The sequence below is a fragment of the Phallusia mammillata genome, chromosome 4, assembly GCF_965637545.1.
Source record: "Phallusia mammillata chromosome 4, kaPhaMamm4.hap1.1, whole genome shotgun sequence".
In the NCBI taxonomy this organism is placed as follows: domain Eukaryota; kingdom Metazoa; phylum Chordata; class Ascidiacea; order Phlebobranchia; family Ascidiidae; genus Phallusia; species Phallusia mammillata.
The window spans coordinates 6,329,394-6,351,827 of NC_137255.1; the positions used below are offsets into that span (position 1 = coordinate 6,329,394).

At 34.6% G+C, this 22,434-nt stretch overlaps 3 protein-coding genes across 3 annotated transcripts; all 3 read left to right on the top strand.

The window, feature by feature from the left end:
* Window positions 1–2,026: 2,026 nt before the first annotated feature.
* LOC145225193 (uncharacterized) lies at window positions 2,027–3,535 on the top strand. The gene is made up of 2 exons (XM_080091873.1): window positions 2,027–2,075; window positions 2,817–3,535. The coding sequence occupies exons 1-2, from the start codon at window positions 2,030–2,032 to the stop codon at window positions 3,230–3,232; spliced, it is 462 nt and encodes a 153-aa protein (XP_079947999.1). The 5' UTR covers window positions 2,027–2,029; the 3' UTR covers window positions 3,233–3,535.
* A 4,205-nt stretch (window positions 3,536–7,740) lies between these two features.
* On the top strand, window positions 7,741–9,266 carry LOC145225164 (uncharacterized). Its single transcript, XM_080091830.1, has 2 exons — window positions 7,741–7,799; window positions 8,548–9,266. The coding sequence occupies exons 1-2, from the start codon at window positions 7,748–7,750 to the stop codon at window positions 8,961–8,963; spliced, it is 468 nt and encodes a 155-aa protein (XP_079947956.1). The 5' UTR covers window positions 7,741–7,747; the 3' UTR covers window positions 8,964–9,266.
* Window positions 9,267–13,471: 4,205 nt separating this feature from the next.
* Window positions 13,472–14,993, top strand: LOC145224975 (uncharacterized). The gene is made up of 2 exons (XM_080091614.1): window positions 13,472–13,530; window positions 14,279–14,993. Exons 1-2 carry the CDS (start codon window positions 13,479–13,481, stop codon window positions 14,659–14,661), a joined length of 435 nt encoding a protein of 144 aa, XP_079947740.1. The 5' UTR covers window positions 13,472–13,478; the 3' UTR covers window positions 14,662–14,993.
* The last annotated feature ends 7,441 nt before the right edge of the window (window positions 14,994–22,434 follow it).

Genomic DNA, 22,434 nt, shown 5'->3' on the forward strand with positions numbered 1-22,434 from the left:
AGCTTTTAGTTTCAAAAGATAACTTTGCAAAAACAAAATTTATTTTGAAAACTAAAAATCTTTTTGCTGAAGCATAAGCCGGCAAAAATCGAGGTATTCTTTTGCAATAGCTGGATTTTCAAAAGCACTTCCGATAAGCCGCAAGAGTGCATAAATAACCACAACTTCAAGGAGGCTGATCTTGTCCAAAAAACTTGTTTTATTCTTGTGGAACGTTTGTGACCAAAACAGCACCAACACAAACTTACCTGAGACTCAAAAACAAAATTATAAAGTAACCAACCTCATATTTTCTTCTAACCCTCTCTAACGCCGTCAAGCCGCAAATCAGTTTTTCCCACATTACGTATTTAAGTGTTTTCTCCACCTAATAAATGTAGTTTCATGTAAGTTAATTTAATCTTAGGAGAAATTTCTACTTTTAAAACAAAATCTCACACTTCTGATGGAAAGTGGATCGACCTTACCTTTTTTTCTGCACTTGAGTGTTTTAATGTTCAAGAACCAATAGTTTCCTAATTATTCCAGTGTTCTTTGTGTTTTAAAAAATGTCTTGTAAAATGCATATAAAAAAGGTTTGGCAAGCGATATCGTTTTATAAATTTGCTATATTTTTTTAAAATTTGTTATCGTTTGCCAATAAACAAACGCTTATAATCAGAGGTGTCTTAAAAACTCAAAAAGGTTGGGTAAGGGCAAGCAGTTGGCCGAATGGGCTAATGCACTTAACCAATATGCAAACCCAAATAAAATTAGTCAAGATTCGTAGTCGGGCGCATCTTGGGTTCAATCACTTGAAAAAAGGTTGTGATAATAGGGAAAGAGAGTTGTAAGTCGCCTTCGGGTTCGGGCTTCACTTAATTTGGGTCTGGCTTCACACTCGGCGCTATTTGTGTCTCATTTTTTTAGGTTTTGGGGAAATCGGTTTATTTTATTAAAGTTAGGTTCGGGAAGGATTTCCGATCCTAATTTTTGGCGCTGTTAACTAAACAAAATTACACGATAAAAAGTAAGACAAATTTCGAATTTAGTCAGAACCTCAATAGTCAGAACCGAACACCGTCGATTCTCTTACTTTTTGGTATAGTTTATAAGTCTAGCAACGTGAATGGTGTGACAGCGGATTTAAAAAAAAAACTGTGCTTGTGAACACCGTCAATTTTTTTATTAATTAACAGGGTCAATTTTATTTCATACAAATTCCAGATGTCAAATAAGAATAATAAATGGGCTTAACGAAGCAGCACAAAAAAACCGACAGGGACAAATGACCATCAATTAATGAACAGATTGTTTGCAATGAAAACGAAAGTTGATGTTGCAGCATTCATTAGCACGCGAAAAAGACTGCGGGAAGAAATGTAGATCGATGCGATATGTGTCGTTCGTTCGCATTTATCCTATTTTTTCTTTGGTGACAATGCAAAAATCCCATGCCATATGACCACAAATTAATCATGTCAATTTTTTTAATCTTATTTGGCTCATTGGTTTATCAAAAAGCCACTAAAATCAATACATTGTTCATCTTAAAATAAAATTAATATTTCTGTAACACTTATATCTGCTAACACTATATTACTAGCATCGATTGTATTAACCGAAAGCAAAGTGGAATTTTCCCCCTTTTGTCAGGCTAAACGTAGAATATTTTGAGTTGCGAAACCGGATAAAAAAAAACGTGGGGGGGGAATAAAAGCGCTATTTCTGGATAAAACCCTTCTCTTTGCATATCATCAACTTAGTGCATAGACAGGCTTTTTGGCGTGAAAATGGTTGCCAAGCCATGTGGTGTTGTTTTAACTGTGTAGCATATAGTATTTTATTTAAAAATTTCAATATGAAAAACCTATATTTTACATGGAAATTATATTAATGGCAAAACCTGCTGAGAGCTCAGAAGTATTTTTCATCAACTATACTATTCTGTTGTTATTTACTCTTTCTGCTAGAGGTAATACACAACCTAAAACAGAAAATAAATACATAGCAACTTGTGTTTTGTGTTATAATCAAAAGTAAAATGAGAATGCATACTTTGGAAGTGAGCCTGTTTCTTCTCTACGCTTTTGGTGGTAAGTAACATATTCTAAAATCTTACTAAAAGTAAACAACATTAAAGAAATGCCTTAATTCTGTCTTTTTATCAAATTTATCCGCGGTGTAATTCGGGAAAAGTAAAATCTTACAAGCATTTTGACACTTTGGATATGTACCATAATTTTTGAGTGTATGCTATGCTGGCTAAGTTGTTCATGATTGTATACAGCAGTTTATTTGTTTTTAAATCTGTAAAAATACTAGCGTACAGTCAAGCGTTTTCCTTATAGCCAGCGACACGCATACAAACAGTAAAATAATGTCAAGACCCTTTGAAAGAAAATTGTCATCAATCAATTTTTATGCTTCCTTGAAAATTTTATCAACTGGATTAACAAGAGTAAGTGTATAGTATTTGCATGCTATGACTAAACTTGTAGCAAAGTTGATGTCTTTTGTATGCCACCATTAAAGGACGCACATTATATGCGAATGTATTTAGTAAAAACTAACTCTGGATGTTTCTGATTATCCAGTTGCTATTTGTTCAGATTTGATTGCAGTTTATCCTTTTTTGTGCTAAGCTATTTTTTTGCTGTACAAACTTGTGTCAGTGAATAGTTTCATCACCAGCTATTATTGGACCGCCAAATCTCTTTTTGTAGCGAACAGCAAAGCATCAAGATACAAATGTGTTCGACAATGCTTTCAGAAATGTTTTTTGCCTAATTTAACCCAATGCTTAATTTAAATAAACCCCCATTGTAACTTCACAGATATAGCCTACACCAAAAGCGTGGTTACAACATTCCCTGTCGCCACAACTACGAGCGGAAAAGTCCATTCACCTGCTACCAGAACTACACAAAAATTTCAACCATCTGCTACTATTTCTATGGAAAAAGTGCAATCGCCTGTTACTGATTCTATGGAAACAGTTCAACCATCTGCTAATGTTTCTATGGAAACACTTCAACCATCTGCTAATGTTTCTATGGAAACAGTTCAACCATCTGCTAATGTTTCTATGGAAAAAGTTCAATCGCCTGTTACTATTTCTATTGAAAAGATTCAACCATCTGCTATTATCGTTATCACAGATTCACCACCTTCTACTTCTTTGGGTATCGGATTGATAAACAGCAAATATGCAATAGTTTTAGGATTGCTATGCTCAGTTTTGTTTGTCTAAAACAGGCGTGGCCAACACGTCGATCGTCTGCTTTTGACTCGATAGCACTAAATTCTCCACTACTAATCAAAACCTTGTTAATTGAAAAACAAATTAAATAATTATGTAAATGTCACTTTCTTTGTTGCGTAACAATTGTGATTTTGGAACCATATAATGTCGTAACAACCACAATGTTTGTCGTCACAACTTGAATGTTTGCGGTAACGAAGCAGTTGCAATTGATTGGGGAGATTTAAAAGTTTGCACTGATGAAATATATGTACATAAGCGACGTTTTGATGTTGTATGAACTAGGTGATGCTTGGCATTAAAACTTACGACTATAAATATGTGGTAATTGTCAATCAAATCTCATGCAGAATGTGCGCTATTGCTTTATGTTAGTGGCAGCCTAAATTACTATTGATCAGTAGATCGTGTACAATTAGGAAAATTTTCGTCCATCTTAGCGACTAACAATTTGGCCTTCCCTGGTCTAGAACACAAATAGTATTGCAAAGCATTTTTATAGGTTTTAAATTTGTGATAGTTTATGGTTTTAAATTTGCCTTTCTGAATGAAGGTTGCAATGTGAAAAGATATCAGTTTAAGATCAATCCCACCTTTGTGTTTGGGTAGGCTAACACCAATGTACCTCAAAACAGAATCCAAATTAGCGCTTCCTTTTATCTGCGCTTCGTTGAACCGGCTTTCGAATGTCAGGTCGCCTTATTAACGATACTCCGATGTTGGCATGAGCATTTGCCGAAACATTCGATTGATAAAGCATGGTCAATTTGGGCCGTTATTTACCTCATTAAACCTATCAACAGATCTGTGTATAGTGTTCCAAACTTCAGGGCATTTGTAAATAAAGATCTTTTATCCAGTATATTTAAGAAGCGACGTTAAAATAAAAGAAGCGTATTATTGTAGGTGTTTAAAGTTTAATGTAAACTATAGGAGTGTAATGTAAGAATTCAATCAACCGTTATTTGGGGGGCGGTGGGGGGGGATTTAAAAATCTGCCCGATCGGAATTTAAAAAAAATCGTCTTTACCACACAGGATAATTAAGGAAGCACTTTTTGAGTTGTGCTACCTACATCTCTTCGAAACATTCGGTTTGTAACATTCACAAGAAACTGACTCCCAAGTTGATTTTATTTAATGCTAATTGGCAAAAAATATGCTTAAAAACTTTTGTGTTGTGTAGTGTATTGTGTTTACAAATAAACTTAATCCTGCTTTTAATTCTCAACAATTTCAATGAAAATTTTTAGGAATCTTAAACAGGACTGCAAAACACTTCGTTTTTTTAGGTCAAGCATTTAGATTTTAAACCAGGAGTCAGAAACTCCCCAAAACCGTGGACCAAGACCAGCAAAATTTAAGTGGGTTGTACCACTTTTAAACTTGAACATGCATGGTTTCTTTTCGCCTTTAACGGAGTTGAGATTTGTAAAGTGGTTACCGACACAAATTTTAGACCCAATGAAAAAATAGAACCAATGTAACGAATTTGATTAGCAAAAGAATTCGTTTCGGGAGTTTTTTCGGCAGAATAACCGTTGACGATTTGGAAAAGTCCAATAAAACAACTTAGGACACTGGTAAAACAAAATGTTTCCCAGATTTAACAGAGGCAAAAATACTGGCAGTGTTATTCCACACGATGGTGTAAAGAAATTAACGAAGAAAGATAGTAGCAATGAAAGTAAAAAGAATGGTGTTAAGAGTATAGACAAACATCCTGCACCAGTTGGCATTTAGCTGTCATTTTAAGCATTTAAACAGGAAAAATTTGTAACCTGTAGAATCATTATTATAATTTTTATGTAAAAAAATCGAAAATCGAAAAATTCATGCTTTTTTTCCTACACCCGCTGTTTTATTTTGGACACAAAATGGTGTCCATGAGACTAATGGAGGCTCTATATCATAGCAATGGTTGGACAACCCGTGTTTTATAGAGACTTTGGTTTTGGCCGAACAAAACGTGAAATCAAGTATGCAGAGACTGTGTGAATTAACACATTGAAAAAATGCTCGTTCCAAAATTACAAACTACATTTTCTTCAATCAAGGCTCGTCTTAAAGTGCATGACTTCAAACTAGATGGTCACATTGTTTCCATTTCAAACGGCAGTTTCTCTTCGACAGCTTTCTTCTTGGTAGCGAGACGAGTTCTTTTCTTATCCTTCCAGTTTTTGACTTTGCCAGTTCGCGCCTCCGTTGGCAAGATTTGTGTAAAGGTCTTCGCTCGTCTCTCCGCCCTACTGAAAACTCAACTATGTAATTTACCAGCAGTAAGATGTTCCTTTACCGGTACACATTTGTGGTACAGACAAACAGTGGTGCCGTCCACCAAAGAGTTTCGAGTAAAAGTTTTTATTGTGTGCATGACCCAGTGCATGGAAATGAAAGGAATACATTTATCAAACAAACAAGAAATGACCCTTCATTTCCATTCAAATCGTGGACTTGACTTTTCATGGAAAGCCTACCAGCTTTTAGTTTCAAAAGATAACTTTGCAAAAACAAAATTTATTTTGAAAACTAAAAATCTTTTTGCTGAAGCATAAGCCGGCAAAAATCGAGGTATTCTTCTGCAATAGCTGGATTTTCAAAAGCACTTCCGATATGCCGCAAGAGTGCATAAATAACCACAACTTCAAGGAGGCTGATCTTGTCCAAAAAACTTGTTTTATTCTTGTGGAACGTTTGTGACCAAAACAGCACCAACACAAACTTACCTGAGACTCAAAAACAAAATTATAAAGTAACCAACCTCATATTTTCTTCTAACCCTCTCTAACGCCGTCAAGCCGCAAATCAGTTTTTCCCACATTACGTATTTAAGTGTTTTCTCCACCTAATAAATGTAGTTTCATGTAAGTTAATTTAATCTTAGGAGAAATTTCTACTTTTAAAACAAAATCTCACACTTCTGATGGAAAGTGGATCGACCTTACCTTTTTTTCTGCACTTGAGTGTTTTAATGTTCAAGAACCAATAGTTTCCTAATTATTCCAGTGTTCTTTGTGTTTTAAAAAATGTCTTGTAAAATGCATATAAAAAAGGTTTGGCAAGCGATATCGTTTTATAAATTTGCTATATTTTTTTAAAATTTGTTATCGTTTGCCAATAAACAAACGCTTATAATCAGAGGTGTCTTAAAAACTCAAAAAGGTTGGGTAAGGGCAAGCAGTTGGCCGAATGGGCTAATGCACTTAACCAATATGCAAACCCAAATAAAATTAGTCAAGATTCGTAGTCGGGCGCATCTTGGGTTCAATCACTTGAAAAAAGGTTGTGATAATAGGGAAAGAGAGTTGTAAGTCGCCTTCGGGTTCGGGCTTCACTTAATTTGGGTCTGGCTTCACACTCGGCGCTATTTGTGTCTCATTTTTTTAGGTTTTGGGGAAATCGGTTTATTTTATTAAAGTTAGGTTCGGGAAGGATTTCCGATCCTAATTTTTGGCGCTGTTAACTAAACAAAATTACACGATAAAAAGTAAGATAAATTTCGAATTTAGTCAGAACCTCAATAGTCAGAACCGAACACCGTCGATTCTCTTACTTTTTGGTATAGTTTATAAGTCTAGCAACGTGAATGGTGTGACAGCGGATTTAAAAAAAAAACTGTGCTTGTGAACACCGTCAATTTTTTTATTAATTAACAGGGTCAATTTTATTTCATACAAATTCCAGATGTCAAATAAGAATAATAAATGTGCTTAACGAAGCAGCACAAAAAAACCGACAGGGACAAATGACCATCAATTAATGAACAGATTGTTTGCAATGAAAACGAAAGTTGATGTTGCAGCATTCATTAGCACGCGAAAAAGACTGCGGGAAGAAATGTAGATCGATGCGATATGTGTCGTTCGTTCGCATTTATCCTATTTTTTCTTTGGTGACAATGCAAAAATCCCATGCCATATGACCACAAATTAATCATGTCAATTTTTTTAATCTTATTTGGCTCATTGGTTTATCAAAAAGCCACTAAAATCAATACATTGTTCATCTTAAAATAAAATTAATATTTCTGTAACACTTATATCTGCTAACACTATATTACTAGCATCGATTGTATTAACCGAAAGCAAAGTAGAATTTTCCCCCTTTTGTCAGGTTAAACGTAGAATATTTTGAGTTGCGAAACAGGATAAAAAAAAACGTGGGGGTGGGGAATAAAAGCGCTATTTCTGGATAAAACCCTTCTCTTTGCATATCATCAACTTAGTGCATAGACAGGCTTTTTGGCGTGAAAATGGTTGCCAAGCCATGTGGTGTTGTTTTAACTGTGTAGCATATAGTATTTTATTTAAAAATTTCAATATGAAAAACCTATATTTTACATGGAAATTATATTAATGGCAAAACCTGCTGAGAGCTCAGAAGTATATTTCATCAACTATACTACTATGTTGTTATTTACTATTTCTGCTACAGGTAATATACAACCTAAAACAGAAAATAAATACATAACAATCTTGTGTTTTGTGTTATAATCAATAGTAAAATGAGAATGCATACTTTGGAAGTGAGCCTGTTTCTTCTCTACGCTTTTGGTGGTAAGTAACATATTCTAAAATCTTACTAAAAGTAAATAACATTAAAGAAATGCCTTATTTCAGTTTTTTTATCAAATTTATCCACGGTGTAATTCGGGAAAAGTAAAATCTTACAAGCATTTTGACACTTTGGATATGTACCATAATTTTTTAGTGTAGGCTATGCTGGCTAAGTTGTTCATGATTGTATACAGCAGTTTATTTTTTTTAAATGTGAAAATGTGTAAAAATACTAGCGTACAGTCAAGCGTTTTCCTTATAGCCAGCGACACGCATACAAACAGTAGAATTATGTCAAGACCCTTTGAAAGAAAATTGTCATTAATAAATTTTTATGCTTCCTTGACAATTTTATCAACTGGATTAACAAGAGTAAGTGTATAGTATTTGGATGCTATGACTAAACTTGTAGCAAAGTTGATGTCTTTTGTATCCCACCATTAAAGGACGCACATTATATGCGAATGTATTTAGTAAAAACTAACTCTGGATGTTTCTGATTATTCAGTTGCTATTTGTTCAGATTTGATTGCAGTTTATCCTTTTTTGTGCTAAGCTATTTTTTTGCTGTACAAACTTGTGTCAGTGAATAGTTTCATCACCAGCTATTATTGGACCGCCAAATCTCTTTTTGTAGCGAACAGCAAAGCATCAAGATACAAATGTGTTCGACAATGCTTTCAGAAATGTTTTTTGCCTAATTTAACCCAATGCTTAATTTAAATAAACCCCCATTGTAACTTCACAGATATAGCCTACACCAAAAGCGTGGTTACAACATTCCCTGTCGCCACAACTACGAGCGGAAAAGTCCATTCACCTGCTACCAGAACTACACAAAAATTTCAACCATCTGCTACTATTTCTATGGAAAAAGTGCAATCGCCTGTTACTGATTCTATGGAAACAGTTCAACCATCTGCTAATGTTTCTATGGAAACACTTCAACCATCTGCTAATGTTTCTATGGAAACAGTTCAACCATCTGCTAATGTTTCTATGGAAAAAGTTCAATCGCCTGTTACTATTTCTATTGAAAAGATTCAACCATCTGCTATTATCGTTATCACAGATTCACCACCTTCTACTTCTTTGGGTATCGGATTGATAAACAGCAAATATGCAATAGTTTTAGGATTGCTATGCTCAGTTTTGTTTGTCTAAAACAGGCGTGGCCAACACGTCGATCGTCTGCTTTTGACTCGATAGCACTAAATTCTCCACTACTAATCAAAACCTTGTTAATTGAAAAACAAATTAAATAATTATGTAAATGTCACTTTCTTTGTTGCGTAACAATTGTGATTTTGGAACCATATAATGTCGTAACAACCACAATGTTTGTCGTCACAACTTGAATGTTTGCGGTAACGAAGCAGTTGCAATTGATTGGGGAGATTTAAAAGTTTGCACTGATGAAATATATGTACATAAGCGACGTTTTGATGTTGTATGAACTAGGTGATGCTTGGCATTAAAACTTACGACTATAAATATGTGGTAATTGTCAATCAAATCTCATGCAGAATGTGCGCTATTGCTTTATGTTAGTGGCAGCCTAAATTACTATTGATCAGTAGATCGTGTACAATTAGGAAAATTTTCGTCCATCTTAGCGACTAACAATTTGGCCTTCCCTGGTCTAGAACACAAATAGTATTGCAAAGCATTTTTATAGGTTTTAAATTTGTGATAGTTTATGGTTTTAAATTTGCCTTTCTGAATGAAGGTTGCAATGTGAAAAGATATCAGTTTAAGATCAATCCCACCTTTGTGTTTGGGTAGGCTAACACCAATGTACCTCAAAACAGAATCCAAATTAGCGCTTCCTTTTATCTGCGCTTCGTTGAACCGGCTTTCGAATGTCAGGTCGCCTTATTAACGATACTCCGATGTTGGCATGAGCATTTGCCGAAACATTCGATTGATAAAGCATGGTCAATTTGGGCCGTTATTTACCTCATTAAACCTATCAACAGATCTGTGTATAGTGTTCCAAACTTCAGGGCATTTGTAAATAAAGATCTTTTATCCAGTATATTTAAGAAGCGACGTTAAAATAAAAGAAGCGTATTATTGTAGGTGTTTAAAGTTTAATGTAAACTATAGGAGTGTAATGTAAGAATTCAATCAACCGTTATTTGGGGGGCGGTGGGGGGGGATTTAAAAATCTGCCCGATCGGAATTTAAAAAAAATCGTCTTTACCACACAGGATAATTAAGGAAGCACTTTTTGAGTTGTGCTACCTACATCTCTTCGAAACATTCGGTTTGTAACATTCACAAGAAACTGACTCCCAAGTTGATTTTATTTAATGCTAATTGGCAAAAAATATGCTTAAAAACTTTTGTGTTGTGTAGTGTATTGTGTTTACAAATAAACTTAATCCTGCTTTTAATTCTCAACAATTTCAATGAAAATTTTTAGGAATCTTAAACAGGACTGCAAAACACTTCGTTTTTTTAGGTCAAGCATTTAGATTTTAAACCAGGAGTCAGAAACTCCCCAAAACCGTGGACCAAGACCAGCAAAATTTAAGTGGGTTGTACCACTTTTAAACTTGAACATGCATGGTTTCTTTTCGCCTTTAACGGAGTTGAGATTTGTAAAGTGGTTACCGACACAAATTTTAGACCCAATGAAAAAATAGAACCAATGTAACGAATTTGATTAGCAAAAGAATTCGTTTCGGGAGTTTTTTCGGCAGAATAACCGTTGACGATTTGGAAAAGTCCAATAAAACAACTTAGGACACTGGTAAAACAAAATGTTTCCCAGATTTAACAGAGGCAAAAATACTGGCAGTGTTATTCCACACGATGGTGTAAAGAAATTAACGAAGAAAGATAGTAGCAATGAAAGTAAAAAGAATGGTGTTAAGAGTATAGACAAACATCCTGCACCAGTTGGCATTTAGCTGTCATTTTAAGCATTTAAACAGGAAAAATTTGTAACCTGTAGAATCATTATTATAATTTTTATGTAAAAAAATCGAAAATCGAAAAATTCATGCTTTTTTTCCTACACCCGCTGTTTTATTTTGGACACAAAATGGTGTCCATGAGACTAATGGAGGCTCTATATCATAGCAATGGTTGGACAACCCGTGTTTTATAGAGACTTTGGTTTTGGCCGAACAAAACGTGAAATCAAGTATGCAGAGACTGTGTGAATTAACACATTGAAAAAATGCTCGTTCCAAAATTACAAACTACATTTTCTTCAATCAAGGCTCGTCTTAAAGTGCATGACTTCAAACTAGATGGTCACATTGTTTCCATTTCAAACGGCAGTTTCTCTTCGACAGCTTTCTTCTTGGTAGCGAGACGAGTTCTTTTCTTATCCTTCCAGTTTTTGACTTTGCCAGTTCGCGCCTCCGTTGGCAAGATTTGTGTAAAGGTCTTCGCTCGTCTCTCCGCCCTACTGAAAACTCAACTATGTAATTTACCAGCAGTAAGATGTTCCTTTACCGGTACACATTTGTGGTACAGACAAACAGTGGTGCCGTCCACCAAAGAGTTTCGAGTAAAAGTTTTTATTGTGTGCATGACCCAGTGCATGGAAATGAAAGGAATACATTTATCAAACAAACAAGAAATGACCCTTCATTTCCATTCAAATCGTGGACTTGACTTTTCATGGAAAGCCTACCAGCTTTTAGTTTCAAAAGATAACTTTGCAAAAACAAAATTTATTTTGAAAACTAAAAATCTTTTTGCTGAAGCATAAGCCGGCAAAAATCGAGGTATTCTTCTGCAATAGCTGGATTTTCAAAAGCACTTCCGATATGCCGCAAGAGTGCATAAATAACCACAACTTCAAGGAGGCTGATCTTGTCCAAAAAACTTGTTTTATTCTTGTGGAACGTTTGTGACCAAAACAGCACCAACACAAACTTACCTGAGACTCAAAAACAAAATTATAAAGTAACCAACCTCATATTTTCTTCTAACCCTCTCTAACGCCGTCAAGCCGCAAATCAGTTTTTCCCACATTACGTATTTAAGTGTTTTCTCCACCTAATAAATGTAGTTTCATGTAAGTTAATTTAATCTTAGGAGAAATTTCTACTTTTAAAACAAAATCTCACACTTCTGATGGAAAGTGGATCGACCTTACCTTTTTTTCTGCACTTGAGTGTTTTAATGTTCAAGAACCAATAGTTTCCTAATTATTCCAGTGTTCTTTGTGTTTTAAAAAATGTCTTGTAAAATGCATATAAAAAAGGTTTGGCAAGCGATATCGTTTTATAAATTTGCTATATTTTTTTAAAATTTGTTATCGTTTGCCAATAAACAAACGCTTATAATCAGAGGTGTCTTAAAAACTCAAAAAGGTTGGGTAAGGGCAAGCAGTTGGCCGAATGGGCTAATGCACTTAACCAATATGCAAACCCAAATAAAATTAGTCAAGATTCGTAGTCGGGCGCATCTTGGGTTCAATCACTTGAAAAAAGGTTGTGATAATAGGGAAAGAGAGTTGTAAGTCGCCTTCGGGTTCGGGCTTCACTTAATTTGGGTCTGGCTTCACACTCGGCGCTATTTGTGTCTCATTTTTTTAGGTTTTGGGGAAATCGGTTTATTTTATTAAAGTTAGGTTCGGGAAGGATTTCCGATCCTAATTTTTGGCGCTGTTAACTAAACAAAATTACACGATAAAAAGTAAGATAAATTTCGAATTTAGTCAGAACCTCAATAGTCAGAACCGAACACCGTCGATTCTCTTACTTTTTGGTATAGTTTATAAGTCTAGCAACGTGAATGGTGTGACAGCGGATTTAAAAAAAAAACTGTGCTTGTGAACACCGTCAATTTTTTTATTAATTAACAGGGTCAATTTTATTTCATACAAATTCCAGATGTCAAATAAGAATAATAAATGTGCTTAACGAAGCAGCACAAAAAAACCGACAGGGACAAATGACCATCAATTAATGAACAGATTGTTTGCAATGAAAACGAAAGTTGATGTTGCAGCATTCATTAGCACGCGAAAAAGACTGCGGGAAGAAATGTAGATCGATGCGATATGTGTCGTTCGTTCGCATTTATCCTATTTTTTCTTTGGTGACAATGCAAAAATCCCATGCCATATGACCACAAATTAATCATGTCAATTTTTTTAATCTTATTTGGCTCATTGGTTTATCAAAAAGCCACTAAAATCAATACATTGTTCATCTTAAAATAAAATTAATATTTCTGTAACACTTATATCTGCTAACACTATATTACTAGCATCGATTGTATTAACCGAAAGCAAAGTAGAATTTTCCCCCTTTTGTCAGGTTAAACGTAGAATATTTTGAGTTGCGAAACAGGATAAAAAAAAACGTGGGGGTGGGGAATAAAAGCGCTATTTCTGGATAAAACCCTTCTCTTTGCATATCATCAACTTAGTGCATAGACAGGCTTTTTGGCGTGAAAATGGTTGCCAAGCCATGTGGTGTTGTTTTAACTGTGTAGCATATAGTATTTTATTTAAAAATTTCAATATGAAAAACCTATATTTTACATGGAAATTATATTAATGGCAAAACCTGCTGAGAGCTCAGAAGTATATTTCATCAACTATACTACTATGTTGTTATTTACTATTTCTGCTACAGGTAATATACAACCTAAAACAGAAAATAAATACATAACAATCTTGTGTTTTGTGTTATAATCAATAGTAAAATGAGAATGCATACTTTGGAAGTGAGCCTGTTTCTTCTCTACGCTTTTGGTGGTAAGTAACATATTCTAAAATCTTACTAAAAGTAAATAACATTAAAGAAATGCCTTATTTCAGTTTTTTTATCAAATTTATCCACGGTGTAATTCGGGAAAAGTAAAATCTTACAAGCATTTTGACACTTTGGATATGTACCATAATTTTTTAGTGTAGGCTATGCTGGCTAAGTTGTTCATGATTGTATACAGCAGTTTATTTTTTTTAAATGTGAAAATGTGTAAAAATACTAGCGTACAGTCAAGCGTTTTCCTTATAGCCAGCGACACGCATACAAACAGTAGAATTATGTCAAGACCCTTTGAAAGAAAATTGTCATTAATAAATTTTTATGCTTCCTTGACAATTTTATCAACTGGATTAACAAGAGTAAGTGTATAGTATTTGGATGCTATGACTAAACTTGTAGCAAAGTTGATGTCTTTTGTATCCCACCATTAAAGGACGCACATTATATGCGAATGTATTTAGTAAAAACTAACTCTGGATGTTTCTGATTATTCAGTTGCTATTTGTTCAGATTTGATTGCAGTTTATCCTTTTTTGTGCTAAGCTATTTTTTTGCTGTACAAACTTGTGTCAGTGAATAATTTCATCGCCAGCTATTATTGGACCGCCAAATCTCTTTTTGTAGCGAACAGCAAAGCATCAAGATACAAATGTGTTCGACAATGCTTTCAGAAATGTTTTTTGCCTTATTTAACCCAATGCTTAATTTAAATAAACTCCCATTGTAACTTCACAGATATAGCCTACACCAAAAACGTGGTTACAACATTCCCTGTCACCACAACTACGAGCGGAAAAGTCCATTCACCTGCTACCAGAACTACACAAAAATTTCAACCATCTGCTACTATTTCTATGGAAAAAGTGCAATCGCCTGTTACTGATTCTATGGAAACAGTTCAACCATCTGCTAATGTTTCTATGGAAACAGTTCAACCATCTGCTAATGTTTCTATGGAAAAAGTTCAATCCCCTGTTACTATTTCTATTGAAAAGATTCAACCATCTGCTATTATCGTTATCACAGATTCACCACCTTCTACTTCTTTGGGTATCGGATTGATAAACAGCAAATATGCAATAGTTTTAGGATTGCTATGTTCAGTTTTGTTTGTCTAAAACAGGCGTGGCCAACACGTCGATCGTCTACTTTTGACTGGTCGATAGCACTAAATTCTCCACTACTAATTATTGAAAAACCTTGTTAATTGAAAAACAAATTAAATAATTATGTAAATGTCACTTTCTTTGTTGCGTAACAATTGTGATTTTGGCACCATATAATGTCGTAAAAACTACAATGTTTGTCGTCACAACTTGAATGTTTGCAGTAACGAAGCAGTTGCAATTGATTGGGGAGATTTAAAAGTTTGCACTGATGAAATATATGTACATAAGCGACGTTTTGATGTTGTATGAACTAGGTGATGCTTGGCATTAAAACTTATGACTATAAATATGTGGTAATTGTCAATCAAATCTCATGCAGAATGTGCGCTATTGCTTTATGTTAGTGGCAGCCTAAATTACTATTGATCAGTAGATCGTGTACAATTAGGAAAATTTTCGTCCATCTTAGCGACTAACAATTTGGCCTTCCCTGGTCTAGAACACAAATAGTATTGCAAAGCATTTTTATAGGTTTTAAATTTGTGATAGTTTATGGTTTTAAATTTGCCTTTCTGAATGAAGGTTGCAATGTGAAAAGATATCAGTTTAAGATCAATCCCACCTTTGTGTTTGGGTAGGCTAACACCAATGTACCTCAAAACAGAATCCAAATTAGCGCTTCCTTTTATCTGCGCTTCGTTGAACCGGCTTTCGAATGTCAGGTCGCCTTATTAACGATACTCCGATGTTGGCATGAGCATTTGCCGAAACATTCGATTGATAAAGCATGGTCAATTTGGGCCGTTATTTACCTCATTAAACCTATCAACAGATCTGTGTATAGTGTTCCAAACTTCAGGGCCTTTGTAAATAACGATTTTTCATCCAGTATATTTAAGAAGCGACGTTAAAATAAAAGAAGCGTATTATTGTAGGTGTTTAAAGTTTAATGTAAACTATAGGAGTTTAATGTAAGAATTCAATCAACCGTTATTTGGGGGGCGGTGGGGGGGGATTTAAAAATCTGCCCGATCGGAATTTAAAAAAAATCGTCTTTACCACACAGGATAATTAAGGAAGCACTTTTTGAGTTGTGCTACCTACATCTCTTCGAAACATTCGGTTTGTAACATTCACAAGAAACTGAGTCCCAAGTTGATTTTATTTAATGCTAATTGGCAAAAAATATGCTTACAAAATTTTGTGTTGTGTAGTGCATTGCGTTTACAAATAAACTTAATCCTGCTTTTAATTCTCAACAATTTCAATAAAAATTTTTTAGGAATCTTAAACAGGACAGCAAAACACTTCGTTTTTTTAGGTCAAGCATTTAGATTTTAAACCAGGAGTCAGAAACTCCCCAAAACCGTGGACCAAGACCAGCAAAATTTAAGTGGGTTGTACCACTTTTAAACTTGAACATGCATGGTTTCTTTTCGCCTTTAACGGAGTTGAGATTTGTAAAGTGGTTACCGACACAAATTTTAGACCCAATGAAAAAATAGAACCAATGTAACGAATTTGATTAGCAAAAGAATTCGTTTCGGGAGTTTTTTCGGCAGAATAACCGTTGACGATTTGGAAAAGTCCAATAAAACAACTTAGGACACTGGTAAAACAAAATGTTTCCCAGATTTAACAGAGGCAAAAATACTGGCAGTGTTATTCCACACGATGGTGTAAAGAAATTAACGAAGAAAGATAGTAGCAATGAAAGTAAAAGGAATGGTGTTAAGAGTATAGACAAACATCCTGCACCAGTTGGCATTTAGCTGTCATTTTAAGCATTTAAACAGGAAAAATTTGTAACCTATAGAATCATTATTATAATTTTTATGTAAAAAAATCAAAAATCGAAAAATTCATGCTTTTTTTCCTACACCCGCTGTTTTATTTTGGACACAAAATGGTGTCCATGAGACTAATGGAGGCTCTATATCATAGCAATGGTTGGACAACCCGTGTTTTATAGAGACTTTGGTTTTGGCCGAACAAAACGTGAAATCAAGTATGCAGAGACTGTGTGAATTAACACATTGAAAAAATGCTCGTTCCAAAATTACAAACTACATTTTCTTCAATCAAGGCTCGTCTTAAAGTGCATGACTTCAAACTAGATGGTCACAATGTTTCCATTTCAAACGGCAGTTTCTATTCGACAGCTTTCTTCTTGGTAGCGAGACGAGTTCTTTTCTTATACTTCCAGCTTTTGACTTTGCCAGTTCGCGCCTCCGTTGGCAAGATTTGTGTAAAGGTCTTCGCTCGTCTCTCCGCCCTACTGAAAACTCAACTATGTAATTTACCAGCAGTAAGATGTTCCTTTACCGGTACACATTTGTGGTACAGGCAAACAGTGGTGCCGTCCACCAAAGAGTTTCGAGTAAAAGTTTTTATTGTGTGCATGACCCAGTGCATGGAAATGAAAGGAATACATTTATCAAACAAACAAGAAATGACCCTTCATTTCCATTCAAATCGTGGACTTGACTTTTCATGGAAAGCCTACCAGCTTTTAGTTTCAAAAGATAACTTTGCAAAAACAAAATTTATTTTGAAAACTAAAAATCTTTTTGCTGAAGCATAAGCCGGCAAAAATCGAGGTATTCTTTTGCAATAGCTGGATTTTCAAAAGCATTTCCGATATGCCGCAAGAGTGCATAAATAACCACAACTTCAAGGAGGCTGATCTTGTCCAAAAAACTTGTTTTATTCTTGTGGAACGTTTGTGACCAAAACAGCACCAACACAAACTTACCTGAGACTCAAAAACAAAATTATAAAGTAACCAACCTCATATTTTCTTCTAACCCTCTCTAACGCCGTCAAGCCGCAAATCAGTTTTTCCCACATTACGTATTTAAGTGTTTTCTCCACCTAATAAATGTAGTTTCATGTAAGTTAATTTAATCTTAGGAGAAATTTCTACTTTTAAAACAAAATCTCACACTTCTTATGGAAAGTGGATCGACCTTACCTTTTTTTCTGCACTTGAGTGTTTTAATGTTCAAGAACCAATAGTTTCCTAATTATTCCAGTGTTCTTTGTGTTTTAAAAAATGTCTTGTAAAATGCATATAAAAAAGGTTTGGCAAGCGATATCGTTTTATAAATTTGCTATATTTTTTTAAAATTTGTTATCGTTTGCCAATAAACAAACGCTTATAATCAGAGGTGTCTTAAAAACTCAAAAAGGTTGGGTAAGGGCAAGCAGTTGGCCGAATGGGCTAATGCACTTAACCAATATGCAAACCCAAATAAAATTAATCAAGATTCGTAGTCGGGCGCATCTTGGGTTCAATCACTTGAAAAAAGGTTGTGATAATAGGGAAAGAGAGTTGTAAGTCGCCTTCGGGTTCGGGCTTCACTTAATTTGGGTCTGGCTTCACACTCGGCGCTATTTGTGTCTCATTTTTTTAGGTTTTGGGGAAATCGGTTTATTTTATTAAAGTTAGGTTCGGGAAGGATTTCAGACCCTAATTTTTGGCGCTGTTAACTAAACAAAATTACACGATAAAAAGTAAGACAAATTTCGAATTTAGTCAGAACCTCAATAGTCAGAACCGAACACCGTCGATTCTCTTACTTTTTGGTATAGTTTATAAGTCTAGCAACGTGAATGGTGTGACAGCGGATTTAAAAAAAAATTGTGCTTGTGAACCCCGTCAATTTTTTTATTAATTAACAGGGTCAATTTTATTTCATACAAATTCCAGATGTCAAATAAGAATAATAAATGTGCTTAACGAAGCAGCACAAAAAAACCGACAGGGACAAATGACCATCAATTAATGAACAGATTGTTTGCAATGAAAACGAAAGTTGATGTTGCAGCATTCATTAGCACGCGAAAAAGACTGCGGGAAGAAATGTAGATCGATGCGATATCTGTCGTTCGTTCGCATTGATCCTATTTTTTCTTTGGTGACAATGCAAAAATCCCATGCCATATGACCACAAATTAATCATGTCAATTTTTTTAATCTTATTTGGCTCATTGGTTTATCAAAAAGCCACTAAAATCAATACATTGTTCATCTTAAAATAAAATTAATATTTCTGTAACACTTATATCTGCTAACACTATATTACTAGCATCGATTGTATTAACCGAAAGCAAAGTAGAATTTTCCCCCTTTTGTCAGGCTAAACGTAGAATATTTTGAGTTGCGAAACAGGATAAAAAAAACGTGGGGGGGGGAATAAAAGCGCTATTTCTGGATAAAACCCTTCTCTTTGCATATCATCAACTTAGTGCATAGACAGGCTTTTTGGCGTGAAAATGGTTGCCAAGCCATGTGGTGTTGTTTTAACTGTGTAGCATATAGTATTTTATTTAAAAATTTCAATATGAAAAACCCATGTTTTACATGGAAATTATATTAATGGCAAAACCTGCTGAGAGCTCAGAAGTATATTTCATCAACTATACTACTATGTTGTTATTTACTATTTCTGCTACAGGTAATATACAACCTAAAACAGAAAATAAATACATAACAATCTTGTGTTTTTGTGTTATAATCAATAGTAAAATGAGAATGCATACTTTGGAAGTGAGCCTGTTTCTTCTCTACGCTTTTGGAGGTAAGTAACATATTCTAAAATCTTACTAAAAGTAAATAACATTAAAGAAATGTCTTAATTTTGTCGTTTTATCAAATTTATCCGCGGTGTAATTCGGGAAAAGTAAAATCTTACAAGAATTTTGACACTTTGGATGTATCCATAATTTTTGAGTGTATGCTATGCTGGCTACGTTGTTCATGATTGTATACAGCACTGTATTTTTTTTTAAATGTGAAAATGTGTAAAAATACTAGCGTACAGTCAAGCGTTTTCCTTATAGCCAGCGACACGCATACAAACAGTAAAATTATGTCAAGACCCTTAGAAAGAAAATTGTCATCAATAAATTTTTATGCTTCCTTGAAAATTTTATCAACTGGATTAACAAGAGAATAAATTTTATCAACTGGATTAACAAGAGTAAGTGTATAGTATTTGCATGCTATGACTAAACTTGTAGCAAAGTTGATGTCTTTTGTATGCCACCATTAAAGGACGCACATTATATGCGAATGTATTTAGTAAAAACTAACTTTGGATGTTTCTGATTATTCAGTTGCTATTTGTTCAGATTTGATTGCAGTTTATCCTTTTTTGTGCTAAGCTATTTTTTTGCTGTACAAACTTGTGTCAGTGAATAATTTCATCGCCAGCTATTATTGGACCGCCAAATCTCTTTTTGTAGCGAACAGCAAAGCATCAAGATACAAATGTGTTCGACAATGCTTTCAGAAATGTTTTTTGCCTTATTTAACCCAATGCTTAATTTAAATAAACTCCCATTGTAACTTCACAGATATAGCCTACACCAAAAACGTGGTTACAACATTCCCTGTCACCACAACTACGAGCGGAAAAGTCCATTCACCTGCTACCAGAACTACACAAAAATTTCAACCATCTGCTACTATTTCTATGGAAAAAGTGCAATCGCCTGTTACTGATTCTATGGAAACAGTTCAACCATCTGCTAATGTTTCTATGGAAACAGTTCAACCATCTGCTAATGTTTCTATGGAAAAAGTTCAATCCCCTGTTACTATTTCTATTGAAAAGATTCAACCATCTGCTATTATCGTTATCACAGATTCACCACCTTCTACTTCTTTGGGTATCGGATTGATAAACAGCAAATATGCAATAGTTTTAGGATTGCTATGTTCAGTTTTGTTTGTCTAAAACAGGCGTGGCCAACACGTCGATCGTCTACTTTTGACTGGTCGATAGCACTAAATTCTCCACTACTAATTATTGAAAAACCTTGTTAATTGAAAAACAAATTAAATAATTATGTAAATGTCACTTTCTTTGTTGCGTAACAATTGTGATTTTGGCACCATATAATGTCGTAAAAACTACAATGTTTGTCGTCACAACTTGAATGTTTGCAGTAACGAAGCAGTTGCAATTGATTGGGGAGATTTAAAAGTTTGCACTGATGAAATATATGTACATAAGCGACGTTTTGATGTTGTATGAACTAGGTGATGCTTGGCATTAAAACTTATGACTATAAATATGTGGTAATTGTCAATCAAATCTCATGCAGAATGTGCGCTATTGCTTTATGTTAGTGGCAGCCTAAATTACTATTGATCAGTAGATCGTGTACAATTAGGAAAATTTTCGTCCATCTTAGCGACTAACAATTTGGCCTTCCCTGGTCTAGAACACAAATAGTATTGCAAAGCATTTTTATAGGTTTTAAATTTGTGATAGTTTATGGTTTTAAATTTGCCTTTCTGAATGAAGGTTGCAATGTGAAAAGATATCAGTTTAAGATCAATCCCACCTTTGTGTTTGGGTAGGCTAACACCAATGTACCTCAAAACAGAATCCAAATTAGCGCTTCCTTTTATCTGCGCTTCGTTGAACCGGCTTTCGAATGTCAGGTCGCCTTATTAACGATACTCCGATGTTGGCATGAGCATTTGCCGAAACATTCGATTGATAAAGCATGGTCAATTTGGGCCGTTATTTACCTCATTAAACCTATCAACAGATCTGTGTATAGTGTTCCAAACTTCAGGGCCTTTGTAAATAACGATTTTTCATCCAGTATATTTAAGAAGCGACGTTAAAATAAAAGAAGCGTATTATTGTAGGTGTTTAAAGTTTAATGTAAACTATAGGAGTTTAATGTAAGAATTCAATCAACCGTTATTTGGGGGGCGGTGGGGGGGGATTTAAAAATCTGCCCGATCGGAATTTAAAAAAAATCGTCTTTACCACACAGGATAATTAAGGAAGCACTTTTTGAGTTGTGCTACCTACATCTCTTCGAAACATTCGGTTTGTAACATTCACAAGAAACTGAGTCCCAAGTTGATTTTATTTAATGCTAATTGGCAAAAAATATGCTTACAAAATTTTGTGTTGTGTAGTGCATTGCGTTTACAAATAAACTTAATCCTGCTTTTAATTCTCAACAATTTCAATAAAAATTTTTTAGGAATCTTAAACAGGACAGCAAAACACTTCGTTTTTTTAGGTCAAGCATTTAGATTTTAAACCAGGAGTCAGAAACTCCCCAAAACCGTGGACCAAGACCAGCAAAATTTAAGTGGGTTGTACCACTTTTAAACTTGAACATGCATGGTTTCTTTTCGCCTTTAACGGAGTTGAGATTTGTAAAGTGGTTACCGACACAAATTTTAGACCCAATGAAAAAATAGAACCAATGTAACGAATTTGATTAGCAAAAGAATTCGTTTCGGGAGTTTTTTCGGCAGAATAACCGTTGACGATTTGGAAAAGTCCAATAAAACAACTTAGGACACTGGTAAAACAAAATGTTTCCCAGATTTAACAGAGGCAAAAATACTGGCAGTGTTATTCCACACGATGGTGTAAAGAAATTAACGAAGAAAGATAGTAGCAATGAAAGTAAAAGGAATGGTGTTAAGAGTATAGACAAACATCCTGCACCAGTTGGCATTTAGCTGTCATTTTAAGCATTTAAACAGGAAAAATTTGTAACCTATAGAATCATTATTATAATTTTTATGTAAAAAAATCAAAAATCGAAAAATTCATGCTTTTTTTCCTACACCCGCTGTTTTATTTTGGACACAAAATGGTGTCCATGAGACTAATGGAGGCTCTATATCATAGCAATGGTTGGACAACCCGTGTTTTATAGAGACTTTGGTTTTGGCCGAACAAAACGTGAAATCAAGTATGCAGAGACTGTGTGAATTAACACATTGAAAAAATG

Excerpts from the sequence above, each read along its gene's own strand:
- LOC145225193 (XM_080091873.1), top strand. The coding sequence starts at position 2,030 with ATGCATACTTTGGAAGTGAGCCTGTTTCTTCTCTACGCTTTTGGTG. Across the intron at positions 2,076-2,816 it reads TCTTCTCTACGCTTTTGGTG|ATATAGCCTACACCAAAAGC; the intron begins GTAAGTAACATA and ends GTAACTTCACAG.
- LOC145224975 (XM_080091614.1), top strand. The coding sequence starts at position 13,479 with ATGAGAATGCATACTTTGGAAGTGAGCCTGTTTCTTCTCTACGCTTTT. Across the intron at positions 13,531-14,278 it reads TCTTCTCTACGCTTTTGGTG|ATATAGCCTACACCAAAAAC; the intron begins GTAAGTAACATA and ends GTAACTTCACAG.
- LOC145225164 (XM_080091830.1), top strand. The coding sequence starts at position 7,748 with ATGAGAATGCATACTTTGGAAGTGAGCCTGTTTCTTCTCTACGCTTTT. Across the intron at positions 7,800-8,547 it reads TCTTCTCTACGCTTTTGGTG|ATATAGCCTACACCAAAAGC; the intron begins GTAAGTAACATA and ends GTAACTTCACAG.